This window comes from Oncorhynchus keta, chromosome 34, assembly GCF_023373465.1.
Source record: "Oncorhynchus keta strain PuntledgeMale-10-30-2019 chromosome 34, Oket_V2, whole genome shotgun sequence".
In the NCBI taxonomy this organism is placed as follows: domain Eukaryota; kingdom Metazoa; phylum Chordata; class Actinopteri; order Salmoniformes; family Salmonidae; genus Oncorhynchus; species Oncorhynchus keta.
In genome coordinates this window covers 60,466,172-60,484,852 of record NC_068454.1, presented here as the reverse complement: position 1 = coordinate 60,484,852, position 18,681 = coordinate 60,466,172, and the positions used below count along the sequence as shown (strand labels likewise).

At 41.2% G+C, this 18,681-nt stretch overlaps 1 protein-coding gene across 5 annotated transcripts in view; it reads right to left on the bottom strand.

Moving 5' to 3' along the window:
- Positions 1 to 1,235: 1,235 nt before the first annotated feature.
- Positions 1,236 to 18,681, bottom strand: part of LOC118367420 (diacylglycerol kinase beta-like) — a 57,216-nt gene continuing 39,770 nt past the window's right edge. For all 5 annotated transcript variants that reach the window (XM_035750879.2, XM_035750878.2, XM_035750881.2 and 2 more), the window contains 5 exons: positions 12,003 to 12,093; positions 10,625 to 10,820; positions 5,450 to 5,570; positions 5,219 to 5,279; positions 1,236 to 3,457 (listed from right to left, as the gene is read on the bottom strand). In XM_035750879.2, the coding sequence (XP_035606772.1) occupies positions 3,350 to 3,457; positions 5,219 to 5,279; positions 5,450 to 5,570; positions 10,625 to 10,820; positions 12,003 to 12,093 (577 nt within the window). In that variant the 3' untranslated portion in view covers positions 1,236 to 3,349. The remainder of the gene's footprint in view (positions 3,458 to 5,218; positions 5,280 to 5,449; positions 5,571 to 10,624; positions 10,821 to 12,002; positions 12,094 to 18,681) is intronic.

Below are 18,681 nucleotides of genomic sequence, written 5' to 3'. Positions count from 1 at the left end.
GTCCCAGCTAGCTATAAATGCACTAAATTAATGCATTAACTCTAAGTTGCTCTGGATAAGTTGTCTGCTAAATTACTCAAATGTTAATGTCAAATATAAAACTCTAATGATTTGGGGGAAATTCTAAACATTTATTCTAATAATATACAAATTGGTTATTACATTAATCAAAACACTTGCATGGCTGATGAAAATATCAAAGAAACACATGTAATGTTCAGTTGAAAGGGTGTTTGTTATATGTCAGTAGAAATCTTGAAGCCGTCCTATGGCTATTATTACATTTAAAAAATACATGTTGTATTGATACACACAATGGAGAGGTGCAGTGAAATGTGTTGTTTTACCGGGTCAGCCATTGTAGTACGGCACCCCTGGAGCAAATCAGGGCTAAGAGCTTTGCTCAAGGGCACATCAACATATTTTTCACCTTGTCGGGTCGGGTACTCAAACCAGCGACCATTCGGTTACTGGCATAAAGCTCTGACTGCTAAGCTACCTGATGCCTAAGACATTGATGGGGATAGGAAGTGAATTATCTTGTCACTCCTGTGGAACCCCCCGAAGGCCTGAGAAACACAGGTCAAGCGTAGGTGTCCTGTCCATCTGACACCAAGCGAAGAGGTAAACACACTCATTTGCCTCATCCCTAGAGAGTTAGGAAAACAAACATTAGCTATGTGTTCCAGTTGAGATTTGACATTGTATTGTATTAGTAGCAAAACCATGTAGTTACTTTGTGCAGAAGGCATTGATTGTTTTATGTGTCACATAAGCCTACACTAAAGATATAAATGAGATCATAATGAATGAGGAGTTATGATTGAAATTATGTAATATAATCACAATTATTTTCATTATTTTAAAAGTAATGTAGGCTTAAAGGAAATGATTAGATTTGTTAAGGGACATTTATTTTAAGACTAATCCTATATTGATTTAGTTGAGTCAAGCAACAAGAAAGAAGCATGTTACAGGGTCATTGAAGGGTCATCGCAGGATCAGGGTGCAAACTGTACACAGCACTGTCAAGTGTGACATACCATGAGCCAGAAGAAAGTTTGACAGGCATCTCTCACGGCTTGAGTGTATCCACCGTATAAATAGCTTTAGAGCAGGTGTAAGAACACTAACAGGATCGTGAGTGTCCTGTCGGTGACAGTCAACCCGTCTCAGGTGACATTGTGCCATTGAGTGCCATTAGGTGTCAACAGGGTCAAAGGTAAGAAGACATGTCGGTGAGCATGTCAAACGACAACATTTAATTGTTTTCATGTTCTGTTCAGTTTTTGAACAGAAGAACACATTGGTGTGATTTACAGAGGAGAGCAATGCTTTACGCAGAAAAATAACATTGTGTACAAAAATACAACTTCACTGTACAAAGCAAACACTGCACATACAAAGCAAAGTAATGGAAAAGTTGGTGGAACCAAATCTTCCATAAGCAGGATGGGACTTTGAACAGAGACAGAAATCCAATACAGTCATCTTCTATCATTGAATTGTACTTAGACAACATGCAGGAATGCATTTCACTTGAAAACTTGTATCTATTCATGTACTGTTTGGGTGTCATTCATGTGTAACAGATTTGAAGAATTTCAGATAGTGTATGGATCTGATCTGAATATGGCCTTTCGTTCTGTTTATCTTTGGTAGTATATTATATTGAGATATGGGTCAGAGGTTTTGGTGAAAACTGGACGAATGATGTCGATATAATAAAAAGCCACTATAGATTTCGGAAATTAAGAATACAATATACTGTTCAGGTTAACAATATCAGGCCATTCTTATGGTTAGTCTTACTTATCTGCACATTATATGCCAGACCAAATAGCCTCTGCAGATATCTAGAGGGAGAATGCAGAGCTTCTTCTTGTCTCTGAATAACCCAGTCATGCAAATTGATTAGACTGATTCTCAAGATTGATTCTTCAATTCTAGCTCAAGTATGTCAATAGTAATTTCACATTTGGACTTGAGTTCTAATTGGTTAATGTATGCATGTATGAGTCATGTATTGTAAACATGCTCAATGGCAAACCGCTGGAAAATACTGAACAAATCAATGACCTAAGGAGGTCAAAACCTGCTCTGGAGTCTTGACTGTGATAATTGTACTACGTGATGTACTCAATTCTATTCTTTGAAAGGTTTTTCTATAATAATAGTTAAGTGTATAAACCTTTGAGCAATATTATATCTTAAAAAAACCTGAGTACCTGTCCCTGAAAAACAGGACTCCCTGACCACAAAAGGTTGATTTCAGGTTGATATGATTTCATTTAGTGTGAGAGAAAGGCAGTAGTTGAACCCTGACAAAGTGTTTTACTTCCAAAATGAACAACACAGTACAATTCCACGTTCAAAAATAGATCTTGGTTATCCATGCAACTCAAGATGTGCAACTGCACAATTAGAAGAAATTGTCTGGATATCCCGTGCAATATAGAAAAAGTGTATATGTCATGTGACGTGTGCATGCGTTTGTTACCCATTCATTTTCCTTAATTGGTCTATGAGCCTTAATGGAAATAGTTTCTATGATCCAGCTGCAAGACATTTGAGCAAGAACCTGTCAAACATATTTTGTGGGAAACCTAACAGAGCCTTTGAGATTCTTAAATCCATTCTCTGATGAAGTCAACATTGAAGAGATAGTCAGTGCCCGAAGAAATGCGAAGCAAATAACCTGAAACGTTAACTTAGACCAAATGCTTAAAGTATATGTTAACTTAATGTCATCACTGTCCTTATGCACCAAAGATATGTTCACCTCATAAACAGTAATCCAATGTCCATCATGCATTGGGGGTGTTCAAACGCAAACACATTCAAAACATTGACGCCGCATAAATCAATACCTTATCATACAAATGATTTTCAATGATTGACAGAAATGTGTCACTTCCTTCAAATGACTTGATCCACATGGCACGTTACACAAGACCACTATAAAAATGACATTTAGAAAAAAAAACATGCCATCGTAACAGTATAATGTTGAAATCTGGAAAGGTAAACAACTGTTCCAGAGGGACAATACCACTGTGTTGGCATTGTGGAGTGGCACCGCATCATGAACCAAAGCTTCTGTCCTTGTAGTTCCTCACTCTAAATAAGTAAGGGGGGCACTGACATTTCCATGGCAGAAGTAGCATGCACAGCTACAGTATGCTATTGAATGGAGCTAGGCTAACAAATTGGAGTCCTAGCATCATAACCGAGCGACCCAAATGGAGCTAGGCTAACAAATTAGCATCCTGGCATCACACCTAGCGACCTCCGTGGGTAAGACGGCTTGATTCTCTGGAGAAGAGGCCGAAGGCTAAGTCTCTCTCTCTCAGTCTTTGCTCTCGCTGCATGTTCGTCGGATCACAGAGGAGAAGAAGCTGTTGCCTTGTGGGGGACCCATCAACATCGGGGCCTGGTTCTTATGCACTATTTCAATCTGGTGTGGACAGAGAGTGAGGGAAACAGGACAGAGTTACATGGTGGTATGCTATGGTTGGGTGAATGCTTTCATAACATGGGAGCACACGGACCCACTGAACATACCTGTACACTGTACAGCAAGGGAGGTCATGGCCTGTGTAATAATGTAATCTTGCCATTCCAATTAGCGACCACAGAGAAAAGCTTGATGCTTGAATTCTATGAGTATTAGACGCTATTAGAATGTCAGAAGAAGAAAAAGTGAAACTACCACAGATCAATGAGAAGGTAAATATCAACCATCAAGGTAAGTCCTGACCTGGACGCAGCTCATTGTGCTATAGCCCTCGCAGTATAAACAAGAATAATGACCAAGGTGAACAGTATCATCAGCATAAAAGAAACCCTTCTACTTCAAAGAGACGCGTGCCGTTCATCGCCCATGAACTCTAACACTGTAGTGGTCGCTATTGTGCGTGGGCTTGATGTCCAAATCATATTCAACGTGACCGAACTGAATGTTACTGGAGTATCATTTCGTTGACAAATGAACCGTTCCATGAGAATTGAGGTCAAAAAAAAGGTTCAGCACAAAATAAGGACTTGAAAGAGAAGCTGACCGTGTTTGAAAGCTTAAAGGGCTATAAGAGTTTGTATTTTATGGTAAAGAAATTGATACTCATTTTCAAATAGATGAATTAAAGGGGCAATCTGCAAAGCACAACAAAGTGGCTACCCTGCCACTGTTTTGGTAAATAGCTGAGGGATGGTGCTGGAGAACGTAACCAAACAATGCTATCAATACTGGGACTGACCATCCATTAGATCAAAATGATAGTTTTAACCATGTTTTAAAGCTACACAGTCAGTGTTTGTTTACAATTGACTGGTTTACAAACAATGGAGTAAAACAAATGTATATTTTGGGTTCTGATGCTGTAGAACAGTTAAACTAAGATAATTAAGGAATTTATAAGTCGTATATAGTCGTCAATAATCAATGATTATATATACTTTAAAAAAATGTATGGCCCTTTAAAGGTTATTCCAGTGTACAATAGAGATGTAGTAATACATGTTATAAGTGCAAATGAATGTGGTTAATTATCTTATGTATGCAAGACATGATTTGCATAACTGTTGTTGTTAATAATTAGTTGGATAACATCCCATTTTAATGAACTTTTAACAGGTTGACTGATTCAAAATTCAGCATCGAGACGTCTGTAACTCACCATGGAAATCATCCAACACACAATTATGTATTGTCAGAGCCTAACTTTGATTTGTGGAGTTTTGCCAACAGACACAAGTGCACTTACAAACTACTTGTTTTGTCATGCACTAGATTCTCCCATAATAACTGAAAGATCTGTATGTAAATTCTGGCTCCACTTCATCTGTGATGCTGTCAGATTGTAATTAAAAGCAAACACTGGTTTAATCAGCACAAATTGAGCCATTTCATTTTGAAAAGTGAACAAAACGTAAAACAAAACAAACACTTGTACTTGGTGCAGGGGAGTAGTTTGAGGGACCAGGTGAATACATTCAAAGAAAGGGTCGTGTTATTACATGTCAGTTATGATAAATTACAAATATTTAAAACAATGCAACTTCCCTCTCGAGAACCTTCTGCCGGGGTACTTTAAAGCATTCATCTCTTATGTGGGAGCATAGTGACAATTAGATGATGACCTTTCTATATGAACCACCTGTGTGCAGCACATTCTACATGCATTAATACCACAATACACGGAACATTGACATGACTTACAGTACAGGGAGTCTGCATCCAGGGCTCTCCATCAATCTGCATGGGGAGGGCTTTGGTGGTCCTGACAATGACAAACAAAAATCCCCCTTAAAACATGATTCTTGACTTCTGTCATGTCTTCCATCTAGATTGTTTCTATGTTGTTGTCAGTGTTCAAAACGGCTGGATGGGATTAAAGAAGGTCGACTGTGGTCAGACAGTGATCAGTGGTTGTGGTCAAGGGGTACCGACCTGATGGTGACCGAGGAGCACTGGGCCAGGCGTCTTCCTGCGCTCCTCAGGCCGATGTGGATCTGTCCCATCTCCATGGCTCCCTCCAGACCCACCACCTCCAACAGCTGGTCTGACGGGTCTAACGGACACGGAGACATAAACACAGCCACACATAGAGCTCAGACCATCTCTCGACCATCTTGTTGAGCCGAGCATTACAGTTTGAATTGATCCTAAATCAAGCCATTGGTTAACTCTGGAATCCATGCATCTTGAGTAAGAAGAAGAAGAAGAAGAAGAAGAAGAAGAAGAAGAAGAATGAGAACAGGAGGGATAAAAGAGGCAAAAAGGAAGTGTGCTTCATTTTCAAGGTGCACAGTTTGCCTTCCGCTCTCTGAAGTCTGAATATTCACTGTTGAAAGGAAAAAAGAAGCAACAAGAACAACAACCAGCAGCCATAAACAAAACACCTATTAATTAGATTGCACCGGCAATGCAAAGCAATCTTGTCTTCCTATAATTATTAATTTATTTTCTGTTTTGAAGTTATGAGCATTGATTTTGCCCCTGCTGGAAGCCCAGTGTCGCGCTGAGCCCATCTGTTTCAGCGGGCCTGTTACTCCTCCTACTCTCAGACTACCCCTCCGCAAATTAAGCCCTGTTGGGAGTGCAGAGAGACACTAATTGAAACTAAGACCCATTTTAGGGACTTGGTGGGTATGGTAGAACAAACTAGCATGCTGTCATTGATCGTGCTGTATGGTGCTGTTTCTAATGCTAGGTTGCTGCTGCTAGGGTCAGGCTGATGTTCAGGGCTTCTAAGATGTTTGAGTGATGCCTTTGACACAGTATATAAATCAACCATATTTTCATTTCTATAGATGTTACTGTTGAGGGGTAGTGTCCAGCTGTAACTATAGCAACAGGCTGGGTCGGCACCCTCTGTGCTAAATTGTGAATGGAGAGCTTGCCCTGGCATGAGAGCTAAAAAGAGAGTTTGTGTGCGTTCGCACGTGTGTGCTTGTGTGTGAATACGTGTGTGTTCACACCTGTGTGTGTGTTTATGCCTGCCTCCATGCCTGTGTGTGTGTGTGTGTGTGTGTGTGTGTGTGTGTGTGTGTGTGTGTGTGTGTGTGTGTACACAATGTGCTAGCCCCCTGATACTGGGCCGCCTCCCCCCCCCAGCATGCCTTCTCACGTTAGCGCTGCTGGCTCACAGAGCCCCTGGCTGACACGTACGATGGACAGCGTCACCACGGCGATGGATAAACGTGTGGAGATTCCTGGTTGCCCGGGGCTACACACAGGTCATATAGTATACCCCAGAGTGCTTACTGTGGGCCAGGAGTGTGCTCTGCTCTCAGTAACCAAGGGCAGGGAGGTCGTCAATGGACATATGGCTTCATAAGGCTTTGAATTTGTCTATTTTTGAAAATAGCAAATGATTGGTATATGATTATCATAAACAGTGGTGGTTGTATTAGTATTTTCATGAGGCTACTTCAGTTGTTTAAGTTTATGCCGTTGGGGGAGGGGTGAGGGACTAAGCTAACATTTTGAATTGTTTTAAGATGGTCATACCATGGATCATTTAGCAATTTGATTTATAATTGAATCCCCCAAAAATAAAATAAAATAATTTGAGAAAATATTGAATATGGCCTTTACTACTATAGTCCATAGAAATGCATGAATAACACATTCATGAATTTGCTAAATATTCAACTCTATTTGTTTTGTGGCACAAAACTACTTCCATTAGTTTGTACTTCAGATGAGTCCCGTGACACTTGTGGAGGTCGTAGAGCATAATGGAGAACATCGCGGTCGCGAGAGATAGTAGTGAAGTCATATTAGTTTGTAGTCCAAACTGTTCGGGACACTACAGACATTTTCTTGAGAAGACTGATTTTCGGGATGTCTCATGGTCTGACAAACACTGCTGTAGCTCTGCCACCTTCCAAAACATTGAAAATATTGTCTCTGTCAGGTTCACACTGGGTAGACATCATTAGAAACATAGCAATTTACTATGAAATAATACAACATTTCAGTTGTGTATATTACTTAATTTTTATTTGATGGCTTTATTATTTTTCATTCCTTAAATTCATCATCTCATCTCTGCTCTGGCCATACTGTACTGTCTGTAGTCATCTTGTTTAGCTAGGCTAGCCTGCCCAAGTATGCTGCAGAGCTGTCTGAAGAAATCATTTTACGAGTTCGTCAAAATAGATAAGGCATACTTTCACAAACTGTCTCTATCTCTATCACTCGTAGTAGTGTTGTGTACATTTCTCTCTCGTGTGGTTAACGTGGTCTTGATTTTGGTTAATCGCTTGCACTAAAACTTGTCCTTGTAGATAAATGGAAAATACAGTCATACACATAATACAAATGTAGTTTTACACTCATAGTGGTTTCAAAACAATCTGTTTTAAAAGAGGGGACCAAATAAAGACCAAATCGTTCCTGATCGCACATCGACATGACTTATCTCAGATAGAAGACAAGACTGAGTCACAGAGATGTTACAGTGGCTTACACACACAGCCAAGTCCTATATTAGGCAGCCCACGCCTCATAATCGAGTTGTCACAGTGCACGATTAGTCCCAGAATCCTTGTCATTGTCAAATACCTGTCCAGGGCAGTCTCTACTCCACTGACAACATGCAGAGTGACAGAGAGGGAGTGGGTGAACGACGTTGAGACCACCTTTAGAATCTCCATGGTACATGTCTCAGGGAATCAGTCCCCCCCTCGCCACATTGCCACTCCCCTCTGTCCCCGTTCTAAATAATTCACCCCTAGCCATTCCCTTCCACCTGAGGGGCTTGTCTCCTGGCGTCAACAGCGGGATGACTTAACAGCTCCAGAAAGGTCAGTCGTTTTTTCCCCCAGTTTGATCCACACTTCGCACTCTGTGCTCTGGGTACGTGTACAGCCCCCAGCCCCCACGACCCCCAGCCCCACCACAGCCCCCAGCCCCACCACAGCCCCCCAGCCCCACCACAGCCCCCCAGGCTAATGCACTCGGTGTTTATGGGCCCCTCTAATACTCCATTCTCTGATCTGACAAGTTGGGCCTCTCATCTTGAGCACACCTTCAGCAAGGGCAACCAGCAACCAGCACTCACTCACTGGCCACTAAGTGCCTTTTCAGGTTCAGGCTGAGGGTTAGGATAAAACAAAACAAAATGATTTGCACCAAATCAAATTATTTTTGGGTGAATTAACGGAAGGGAGGGACTACTGTAGTGTATCGATGGGGTGTGAATTGATCATCTCCGACAACCACTACCATCTTAACCCACCTTGCCAAAGCTGTAATTTCTAAGGCTCTGTCCATTGCCTCTCTCCCAGTCTATAAGAGTAGAACTCAGTGAAATGGATGATGCCCTAGGTTATTAGAAAGAACATGCATGATCCAAATGGGTGCATTCATCAGTGCTTGACTCGTATTGACTGAAATTAAAGAGCAGGGGGAATCTCCTCGATACTTCACTGTTGGTGAAGCACATAATGGATTTGGTACTTTGATTTTAACTGAGGAGGATACATCCCAGTGTATGTAGTCAATGGGTTGCCTATTATACAGTGCAGTGTACATCGCAGTGGTACTAATTCATGAAAACATCCTTGGTATGATTGCACATTTGACAATGAAAAATTGTCACATACCCAGTCTTGTGTGATTTGACTTTCACTATGCACTGTATGAATCTGATTTGGGTGATCTATGATCTAATCAAGCCTGGACATAATACACCAGCGAAACACTACCACATTCTACGTATGTAGAATCTTAATTTGATCACTCTTTTGTTGCTGAGAATCTTCCTGCGGTGCAGGAAAGGCAGATTAGTTTAGCGATTTACATAAATTCACTGAAAACCCGCACTAAAACACGGTTGTATTAACAGTATAGCACGTTTCATGTGGCATACTTTTGTCCAACTAATAGCCTAACCACCAATCAAGCAACATTACGGACTATGCGTTTAAATCTATTATTTTGCTACAACAATGCTGGTCAAATTAAGATCCAATGCCCTTGCAATAAAATACTGTACACCTTCTAATATAAACACCTTGATCACAGCTACAGCATCATTGCGCACAATGGTACGTAATGATCATCAGGACATGTGTGCAACAAAAGTTTAACACTCCCCATTTCTGTCAAGCCGGTCTACGCATACAACTTGATGATATGTGTGATAACTCCAAAGCATGCACCTCACAGAACTCACTGCAACTGCCTCTGCAATGGGATGCTGCAAAGCAAACGCAGCGTTCCGTTGGAAATGAATGTACTTCTGGTGTACCAAAACGCAGTGACGCTGTCGCTGTGATCAAGGTGTAAGCGGTAGCCCTAGTCCACTGTGAATTACACTTCCCTACATGCTGCTGCTCCATGTGAGGACAACCCTCGACATAGTATTGCCTAAGAAGGTGATAAATGCGTGTTTACAGGAACTTAACCAGTGACTAAGGTGATCATCCGCAAACTAGACATGAGTAGACAGTTCACCAGTTTACCGGCTGACCTTAACTCCTCCTAAACAATAATGTGTGTTAATTCATAGATTCTCCTTGATGGGCTTCCCATCTGACATATTTCTGTATTCAGTGCCCATAAAGGCAGCAGAATTGACACTGAGCTCCTTCAGTCTGCTCCCATTAAGCCGGGTTGTCCACTTCCACCTACACAAGCCATTACCAGTCAAGTGACAGTGCGAAACAGTGACATTAAACCGCACCCCTTCATCCCAAACCAAATCTAAGCACTGTGATTCAACTTGTCATTGGTGAAATATTCATACCAGCGCCAGGGAAAACTTTGTCCCAAAGTTTGTCTCTGATTGGACAAGCTCTTGCCTCTTAGTGTCACAGGTTATTAGGAGAAAGGGTCTTCTATGCTAACAAAACTATACACACAATGGCAGCCGATCAGCCATTGAGTTGTAGCATTTCAAGGCTGTTATCCGGTGTTTGTTTGGTTGTAGTACTGATCTGTAAGAGGCATACCTGAATATGAGCAAGCCTTTGACATTTTAAAAGACCTTAAAGGACCTATGTATAATACCCCATGTAAAATAAATGTGACAATGTGTACAATGTTTCCTCAAAGTTGGAGTTGCAATAAATACATTTCAAATTCACCAGTATCCATCATTACGATAGCTACCTTGGACAGCAAATTGAAGCTCTTTGGGGTCCAGCACTGTTGTCCTCTTATCCTGGGTCTTCTTCCCTCCCCGGCGGTTGCTCCGCCTTTTCCTGCTCTCACCCCACAGGTTGGAGCCGCCATGCATGCTGGGAATGTTTAAAATGGCGATGCCTTCCAAAGAGATGCTGTCTAGGTCCAGAGTGATGCCATCGCACTTTACAAAGGACAAGGGTCAGGAAAGAAAGAAAGAAAGAAAGAAAGAAAGAAAGAAAGAAAGAAAGAAAGAAAGAAAGAAAGAAAGAAAGAAAGAAAGAAAGAAAGAAAGAAAGAAAGAAAGAAAGAAAGAAAGAAAGAAAGAAAGAGAGAGAGAGAGAGAGAGAGAGAGAGAGAGAGAGGGAAAATGGAGGGAGCAAGAGAGAGTGATTACATCATATCAATAATCAAAGTGTTCCTCTTGAAACATTTGTGTAGCAATAAAATAATGTTAAGTAGATCATGCTAATTTTGCTTGAGCCAGAGCTGCTCAGTTAGGTGTTTTCAAAACTTTACCACGCTCATCTGACAGTGTTCACTGCTGAGTGATGATTAACAGTTTATGTCGAAGCCATTTGATCTTTGACAAGCTGTAAATGTCCACCAGAAGGGGACCTGCCACCAGCCATGACTCCTAACAACCTTATACTAGTACGGCATCCATATTAGGAATACCCTCAGTTGCCAGCTGTGTAATAAAAGGCCACTTCTCTGTCCTCTCTCTCAGTGGAGTTATATACATGGCATGTAATTCCACACCGAACCTGCTCCCCTTCAGTACCATACTAAGTAGCCATCCACGGCTAATTAATGAAGACCTCTACCACCGCTGATGGCTCTGAGGAGGGGGAGATGGATCAGATAGACACCACCTTCATTATCCCTCAATATCACACACAGCAGGGCCGTGCCGGGATAATTACCTGTGTGTTGGGCTGAGTATCCGTTAGGGGAGTGGGAGGGGTAGAGGGGAGGCCTCCCTCCCTCCTCAACACTTCAAGACTGAAATTGGTACAAATGGAAGGCTATTTGTGGATCAGGAGGTGGCTGGTTCTCAGTGTCTTAAAATGGTGTGCACTAGATTAGAGGCATTATTCTTTCTCCCAGGGAGATTGTACCTAGGTGCTTTACTTTTTGCTTCTTGTTCTCACTGCATTGTGTCTGCTTTCAAAAGACTTCATTTAGCATGTTAACAGTATGTGTTATTGTTGCAGAGAACCGTACAAGTGAGAGTAGTTTATGTTGAATTATTACATATTCATTACACAGTAGTGCAATTAAAAGGTGACAAGTCATAGGATTAAATGGCATAAAAATACTCAGTCCCAATCTCCCAAAATTGAAAGCAGGCAGTTGTATTTACCTCAACCTCCAGAAAGTCGTGGAGCTTCTTGCATGTGGCCGAGAAGGTCTCAGAAGTGCCAAACTCAAAGTACCACAGCTTATTCTTTGTTCTGAAAAACAAGACAACAAGAAGTGTAAGGGGACTAGGAGGAAACAAAAATCTATTTCTCCCCACATCAAAATCTACTGCCATACAGTCAGCAATACAAAAAGTGGTTGAAGTGATTTCACTCTCTCTCCTCGCAATTTCTCGCTTTTAGTTAGTCTGGGTTTTATGGAATAGCTCTCTATAATAGCATTGATTCATGTAGTTTGTCAGAAATGTATTTATTTCAGACTTTTCAGAATTGACTTGGAAGTAATTCTCCACCATTGTTTATCAACAAAAAAATATCTAATAATAAAAAATGTTTTATCGTCATATACACAGGAGAGGTGCAGTGAAATCTGTTGTTTTACAGGGTCAGCCATAGTAGTACGGCACCCATGGAGCAAATTAGGGTTAAAGGCCTTGCTCAAGGGCATATCGACAATTTTTTCACCTTGTTGGCTTGGGTATTCAAATCATCAACGTTCCGGTTACTGGGCCAGCACTCTAACCGCTAGGCTACCTGCTGCCTTATAACCCGTTACAGTGAATACCATCCACCATGGTTTGAGAATATAAAATACATTTGATATTGGATTTTAAACATATTCACAAAATCCAATCTCCAACAACATACGTCACTCATTAATCATAATGTCTCACACACGTAGAAGCCCGAAGACTAACGTAAAGCCGATTAACCACTAGCGTATGTGGGGTGGGTACCTTGCATTAAAACACAGCAAGGGGTGAGAGAGGGTAATCTAACTGGCCCTTCAATTAACCGAGGACTGGGGTGCTGCTCCTGGTTCCTAGGGACACATGATCCCAGAGCTAAGCCTGATGATCAATGACCCTGCTAGTTAGAGTCACCATCTGTCTTTATAACAGAGTGATACTCTGTATAGAGCTGTATGCTTTTACTTTACTGAGCCGGCTTGTATTTATTAAGCGTCTCAGAGCAGGAGTGCAGATCTAGGATCTGGTCCCCACTGTCCATTCATTACAATCTAAAAGGTCAAACTGATCCTAGACCAACACTCCTACTCCGAGATGCTTTATGAATACTGTCCCAGACGTTAATCTGAAGATTGGTGCAGAATGTAGGCTACATATTAAGACAGAGCAAGATGTAAAACAAAGCAAATAGAAACTCTGAAATACTCCACGTGGACCGCTGAGTGAGAATGGAGAACTGTAGGCCTAATACACAAAGGGAAATGAACATACAGAACAGAGAATAAAAATCTCTATGAAGACAGGATTTTTATAGACTCTCCAGGCTTAAAAGGCCTACAAGGTGAATCAATATTACTAAACGCTCTGGTAGCCACAGTTTGGCCAGCAAAGATTACTTGTCTCAACTTATTGCACTCTGCCCCTAGAGTTAGTGAGCCTTGAAAGATTCATAATAACTCACAGCTCATCCCCCTTTGAGCAAGAATTAAGTGGGGAAAGAAGATATCTATCAAGATGTGCTAAGAAAGATGTTCAAACCTTCCCCTGGCAAAAACAGATGGAGCAGTCTGAGGAATATTAGCTACTCTTTGTAGATTCTGTACTGTACATGTAGTACACATTGGAGTTAAGTTTAATAAGTTAATTTAATGAGGCATTAATCAACCTCAGGAGGCTGAAGAAATTTGGCTTGTCACCTAAAAACCTCACACATTTTTACAGATGCACAATTGAGAGCATCCTGTCGGCAACTGCACCACCCACAACCGCAGGGCTCTCCAGAGGGTTGTGTGGTCTACACAACGCATCACCTGGGGCATAATACCTGCCCTCCAGGATCCCTACAGCACCCGATGTCACAGGAAAGCCAAAAAGATCATCAAGGACAGCAACCACCCGAGCCACGGCCTGTTCACACCGCTACCATCCAGAAGGCAAGGTCAGTACAGGTGCGTCAAAGCTGGGACCGAGAGACTGAAAAACAGCTTCTATCTCAAGGCCATCAGACTGTTAAACAGCCATCACTAGCACAGAGAGGCTGCTGCCTACATACAGACTTGAAATCATTGGCCACTTCAATAAATGGAACACTAGTCACTTTAATAATGCCACTTTAATAATGTTTACATATCTTGCATTACTCATCTCAAATGTATATACTGTATTCTATACTATCTATTGCATCTTAGCCCATGTCACTCTGTCATTGCTCATCCATATATTTACAGTTGAAGTCAGAAGTTTACATACACTTAGGTAGGAGTCATTAAAACTTGTTTTTCAACGAATACAAAAGTATCTATATCCACAGTAAAATAATTCCTATATCAACATAATCTGAAAGGCCGCGTAGCAAGGAAGAAGCCACTGCTCCAAAACCGCCATAAAAAAGCCAGACTACGGTTTGCAAATGCACATGGGGACAAAGATTGTACTTTTTGGAGAAATGGCCTCTGGTCAGATGAAACAAAAATAGAACTGTTTGGCCATAATAACCATCGTTCTGTTTGGAGGAAAAAGGGGTAGGCTTGCAAGCCGAAGAACACCATCCCAACCGTGAAGCACGGGGGTGGCTACATCATGTTGTGGGGGTGCTTTGCTGCAGGAGGGACTGGTGCACTTCACAAAATAGGTGGCATCATGAGGTAGGAAAATTGGATATATTGAATCCATCAGTCAGGAAGTGAAAGCTTGGTCACAAATGGGTCTTCCAAATGGACAATGACCCCAAGCATACTTCCAAAGGTGTGTCAAAATGGCTTAAGTACAACAAAGGCAAGGTATTGGAGTGGCCGTCACAAAGCCCTGACCTCAATCCTATAGAACATTTGTGGGCAGAACTGAAAAAGCGTGCGCGAGCAAGGTGGCCTACAAACCTGACTCAGTTACACCAGCTCTGTCACGAGGAATGTGCCCAAATTCACCCAACTTATTGTGGGAAGCTTGTGGAAGGCTCCCCGAAATGTTTGACCCAAGTTAAACAATTTAAAGCAATGCTACCAAATACTAATTGAGTGTATGTAAATGTCTGACCCACTGGGAATGTGATGAAAGAAATAAAAGCTGAAATAAACCATTCTCTCTACTATTATTCTGACATTTCACATTCTTAAAATAAAGTGGTGATCCTAACAGATCTAAGACAGAGGATTTTTACTAGGATTAAATAGGAATTGTGAAAAACTGAATTTAAATGTATTTGGCTAAGGTGTATGTAAACTTCCGACTTCAACTGTATATATTCTCATTCCATTCCTTATTCCATTAGGTAGTTGTTGTGAAATTGTTAGATATTACTTGTTAGATATTGCTTCACTGTCGGAACTAGAAGCACAAGCATTGCTACACTCGCAATAACATCTGCTATCCATGTGTATGTGACCAATAACATCTGATTTAATTTGATTGTGGACTGAATGCTGCTCTAACATTCATAGCATCACATCCATATCGAGAAAGTTTATGTGCACCAATGTCTCTTTATAGCGAAATGCTTGACTTTCTTTCGAGATTTCTTTGAAAGCACACCTCACAGCCATTGGTTAATTTAGCCAGAGACCACAACAGATGATTTATCATCATGCAGAGAGAGAAAAACAACCTTACAACAGTGCTGACATGCAGAACTGAATGCAATAAAAAATGGCCTTCTTTTCGCTAGGAATCAAAGCCTTACTAGCGGGATGTATTAGTGTAAGCAAAGTAACAATCACTAAATTATTGATTTCCTCATTAGGAGTTTTGTCAGGACCATTTAGCCGCTTTATAAATTAGCTTTCATTAGCCACTTGCAGGATAGCCCGGCTCGATGTTGATTTATAATGTGCAAGATGGTCAATAGGTGCGGGAAGAGAGTAAGGAGAGAAAGAGAGAGCGAAAGAGAGAGAGAGAGACAGTGGAGGGAGACATGGGGGCATGCTGAGAGGGCCTACTACACAATAACACATCTAGCATCTCTCTAACATGACTTCCAACAGCTGCCCTGGGCTCCATGTGCAAACCTCACCATAAATCTGTGTGCTTAGCAGACCTAGGTTCAAATATGATTTGAAATCATTTAAATTACTCAAATTGTGCTTGATTGAACTTGCCTGTTGAAATGTACGAATAGAAAAGTCCCAAAAGTGCACAACTCCCCCCCCACCCTCCCGACCTAGGCTAAAGCAGGCTAAAGCAAATGCGCAATGTAGGCTATTTCAAATACTATTTGAACCCAGGTCTGGTTCCTTCTCTTGAGAAACCTGTCTGTGACAGCCGAGAACGAAAACACACTCCTGTTGTAGACAAAACACAAATACAGACGTGAGCATAATTTGCAAGCAAACAAATGCGGTGTCCTATTCACGAGTCTATTCAAAAACAAAGCAACTTGGGGTGTGACTGAAACTAAACGATGTGCAGTCTTTACACCTGCAGCGAGATGTTGGACAAATATTTTTTTGGGGGGGGTTTGTTTTTGTTATTTTCAAGAGGCCCTCGCACATCTGAAGCATTGCGTCCTCTAAGACACAGGGGAACTACCCAGGTCTCCAGGCAGCTGTATTATTTGGTTGCCAGGCGGAAAGTTTCTCTCTGTTTACATGAGAGGCAAACTCAAGAGGCTATTTATCTCCTCTGACGTGCACTACCTTTTTGTACAGTGCACCCCATATCATCACAGTAATAGGCTTAATAAGCTTAATACAGTATGTCTAAAACACAGCACATACAGTACACACAGCACATACAGTACACACAGCACATACAGTACAATATAACCAAAACCAGACATGGCACTTTCTAGAGAGTCTCAAGTCGACTTTGTAGTAGTTAAAAATGGGAATAGATAGCTGACATCTGAATGTCCTGTTTGTTCCCTCCACTTAGGATGTCTAAAACACTTGTAAAAACATACAGTAGTTGTTACAGCAAATTCACAATTATAGTACTATATCAAGGTTATATTTTAGTGTAACCAAAACGCAGCACTTTGTCGTCCCCAAGTCTACTGAATGTAGCTAAACAAGGGAATAGATGAAGTCAAAATCAACATATACTACTACACATTGACTTCTTTACAGTACAATATAAACAAAACCAAAACGCAGCACTTTGGCGTTTACAACTTTGTGTAGTAGTTAAACATTGGAATAAATGGAATTGATAGAGTCGACATCTGACTGTCCTGTCGATTCCCTCCACTTAACCTAACAAGAGAGCCATGGCAACAAATCACGGCCTTATCTCCCTGCTCATTAGATAATTAGGAGCATCCCATTGGCCCCATCGGATTCCCATCCTTTATGTGCTGATAGACTGGCGCTCAGCACCATGATCTGAAACCCAGCTGGAACAGGGAGAAGCTCCAATGAGATGGCCATTGAGGATCAATGGAGAATCAACTGAAAATTATCGTCTGAACAGGCTGATACTTTTAATGTGGGTCAAGAGGTTTGACTTTGCAATAAAAGTGAATATAAAGGGGTTTCATTAACCAGAGTGTGTCCATAATATCATAACTTATAATATATCGCAAATGTAAATTCATTTTGAAGATCAGATAAACAAAGAAAGGTACTTTTTACACCACTGAGTGCACGAGAGACAATTTGGAGCTACAACTGCAATGTCAAAAGACAACACTGTCTCAGGTTTCACCAACCACTGAAGCAAGCAGCTCCCTGCGCAGACTTAACACAGTATTATGCCCCTGTTCTCCCCTCATCAGTCAACTCATCTACTTTATAAACCCCTGTCTTGTCACTGTATTAAAAAGTGTCAAAGGCAAACAGGCTTCAGTGTAGCATGGCTAGGCTATCCCCAGGCCACAGCATCTAGTAATACTCTTTAATGCTCTTTCTACTGTCCACTGTTAGCACGAGGCACAGCGCCATTGATTTTTCCCTCTGACACTTAATCTAAGCCCCCGTGATCTATGACCTTATTTTCACACTAATTTATTTTTGATCAGAGGTGATAAATATCACATTGACATAACCAAGTCTTTGTGCATTGCATCAATGCACTGTTTTGTTTAACATGACACCGCCCCGAGTGCTACAACTCTGACTGGCAGCTTGAAAAATGGCCTGTGTTGTGTTGTCTCCCCTTTCTTAAAGAGATATTACAAATAAAACAGTAGAATGAATGGGTTTAAACTACAAGAACATTATCCCTGGGTGTAATTATCATATCAGTATCATCTCAGCAAACTAAAATTGTTCTCATAACACAAAAACGGTTCAGTCTTGATGAGTCTGTATGAAACATTCGCCTGATGTTGCAAGATCGTTCCCAGAACACATTTAGCCTGTTCTTTAAAGGTTCCCAGAATGTTTCACTAAATTGTCGGAACATTGTGGGGATATCACAAGATTCCCAAAACACTAAAACTGTCCAGTTGTCCCGACATTCAGATAATGTTTGTCTCAGGGTGCACAAAACGTTCCTTTGGTGTTGCAAGAATGTGGACAGAACAGCGTGCGAGTTCTTAAAAGGTTCCCAGAACATTTAATTAGGTTATGGGAACAGTGTGGGTACAAGATATGATCAGTTGTGATGACGTTTATACAATGTTTAAGTTAGGTTGGACACGACATTCCCTTATCTTGTGCTTCAAGAGGGCCACCATTGTTCCTGTTCCCAAGAAAGCTAAGGTAACTGAGCTAAACGA